At 41.3% G+C, this 2329-nt stretch overlaps 1 protein-coding gene across 2 annotated transcripts in view; it reads left to right on the top strand.

The window, feature by feature from the left end:
• Window positions 1–2329, top strand: part of CDC25C (cell division cycle 25C) — a 23706-nt gene that overhangs the window by 3579 nt on the left and 17798 nt on the right. Inside the window, exons 5-7 of one of the 2 annotated variants that reach the window (XM_024752363.1) lie at window positions 651–684; window positions 800–889; window positions 1850–1918. In XM_024752363.1, the coding sequence (XP_024608131.1) occupies window positions 651–684; window positions 800–889; window positions 1850–1918 (193 nt within the window). The remainder of the gene's footprint in view (window positions 1–650; window positions 685–799; window positions 890–1849; window positions 1919–2329) is intronic. The other variant, XM_024752364.1, reaches the window with a different exon arrangement.

Here is a 2329-nt window from a genome sequence, read left to right as displayed (position 1 = left end):
TTTTGCGGTACGCGGGCCTCTCACTGTTGTGGCCTCTCCCGTTGCGGAACACAGACTCCGGACGCGCAGGCTCAGCGGCCATGGCTCACGGGCCCAGCCGCTCCGCGGCACGTGGGATCTTCCCAGACCGGGGCACGAACCCGCGTCCCCTGCATCGGCAGGCGGACTCTCAACCACTGCGCCACCAGGGAAGCCCTCCATGAGTATTTTTAATCAATACATGTGAAAATTTTACTTTATATTGCCTGTATTTTCTTTGAATTGTTTATATGTCCTAACCCAGGTAAACTAGATAAAATCTGGAAAGGGAGGATAGAAATTTATAAAAAAATAAATATTAACTCCCAATAGTCAATGCTGAAAAATTAGTAAATTGTGTCTGCATAAGATGTAGGACAAACTCATCATCTTTGATGCATATCTATATATATGGTTATGCCAGTGAAATGAGGTCCTTATCCCCAGGATGTCACTCAATGTCTTGATATTTACCACAGAGAACACCCTATATATTGTTATTGGAAAAGACATATCAACTAGGTACAGGTCTCCTAGAATGGAAGAAAGGAAAAGTGGGATGTCCCAAGCCACTGAAGAATAACCAAATCCTATTTGGAGTTTAACTGACTGGCAGTTTTTTTTATCTACAGGAATTATCACCAACACCTTGTAAAATGCAGCCCAGTGAGTAACTCATCTTTCTTGGGTCTGAGTTTGTTTGTCAGGTGGGAAGCAGAGGGCTTCCAACTTACCTGTGGCTTGAGGATGCTGGATGTTCTCAGAAAACAATCTCTTGTAGGCACAGCTGTTTTGTAGCACTCCGAATGCTTTGGACCATGGCCACAGGAAGAAAGATGCAATATGTAGCTCATCCGCAAATAAAGAGAATGTGAGTGTTTTAATGGAAACCTAGATCCATTAGCAGTTTTCTTCCTTTGAGTGGAACAACTAACTCAACAGTATCATTATGAGACCTAGAGCTGTTTGTGCCTCAGTATGCTAGACAAGCAAATTGCATCACTATGGAAAAAAAATTCTTTATGGTTTGTTTTGTTTTTACCCTTTAAGGTTTGATCCTAGCTCCAAGTCTTCCACAGCAGTTCATCATTATTACTCATGTTCAGTTGATTGCAGTGTAAGGAATTTAGGACTTTTTTTCTTTTTTAAACAGATAGGGATAACTTACATAACTTGTTTACATATTCTTTGCATGGCTTCATATACAAGTCTAGGTTTCTTAATTTCTTCTTATTTAGCCCAGCTTCTTAGCCCCTATTCTGAGGAAGTCATTGTCCTTTTTCCTCTGAGTCTCAGACCATCCTTCAGTTGCAAGTTGAAACTGGCCTCTCCAAAGCTACCTAATCGCTAAGATAATTCTCTAACTAATCCCTTCAACTAATCCCATTTTCTAGCCATCTTTTTTCTTTTCCCTGCCTCCCATGCTTTCCGCCAGGTCAGTATCTATAAAAGACAGCTGCTGTTCTTCTTTGCTCACATTGCCTAAGTTATGCCCATGTTTTTGGCTGTTCTAATCAGCTTTTTCTTGAATTACAGTGCTTCCAATCTCCCTTTATAATCACTTTTTAAAAATCTCATCATTCCTTCCCCTGTCAGGCTCCCTTTTTCCTCCCTTCATTTGGCTGGTGATCATAAAATTAGTACGCTCCAGAGCAGATCTACACACCATAACAAATCCAAACCATAATTTGTATTTTCAGGGTACGTGGTCAACCTTGGTTACATATACTGTGTTTTGTAAGGATTATTCATGGCTTCATCAGATGAAATGTTTTTGGCAGGGTCTGCTGACACTTCTCTTCCTCCAGCCAATGTAGTTTTTCTTATGCAGGAAAACAGCACTTCAAAGCCCTTGGAGTGGTGGGTACCCAGGAACCTGAGGTCTCCTCTTTTTCTGCTGGTGAGTCACTGGACATCTTCCTCAAGAGTCAACTGAGGTATTGTGGGGTAGAGGATGATAGATCTGGATTTATGCCCCTTTGAATTTTTCAAAGCTGACTTGGGTGAGAAAAGAGGTTGGAGAAGTAACCTTTGAGCAGGGAAAGGGAGGAGATATCCTCTGATCTTTTTATTCATTTAAATTTAAGGAGAAGAAAAAATTCTTAAGCCTTTTAAAAAATTTCCCCTTTACTCTTTAAGTGTTTCCACCCCCCCTTCCCTGATTTTAAAAGTACTATGTGCCCATTGTGAAAATGGTATAAAAATAAACTACAGTGAGATATCATCTCACACCGCTCAGAATGGCCATCATCAAAAAATCTACAAACAGGGCTTCCCTGGTGGCGCAGTGGTTGAGAGTCCGCCTGCCGAT

Source organism: Neophocaena asiaeorientalis, unplaced genomic scaffold (assembly GCF_003031525.2).
Source record: "Neophocaena asiaeorientalis asiaeorientalis breed wild unplaced genomic scaffold, Neophocaena_asiaeorientalis_V1.1 scaffold204, whole genome shotgun sequence".
Lineage (NCBI taxonomy): Eukaryota > Metazoa > Chordata > Mammalia > Artiodactyla > Phocoenidae > Neophocaena > Neophocaena asiaeorientalis.
This window is presented reverse-complemented; position numbering and strand designations above follow the sequence as displayed.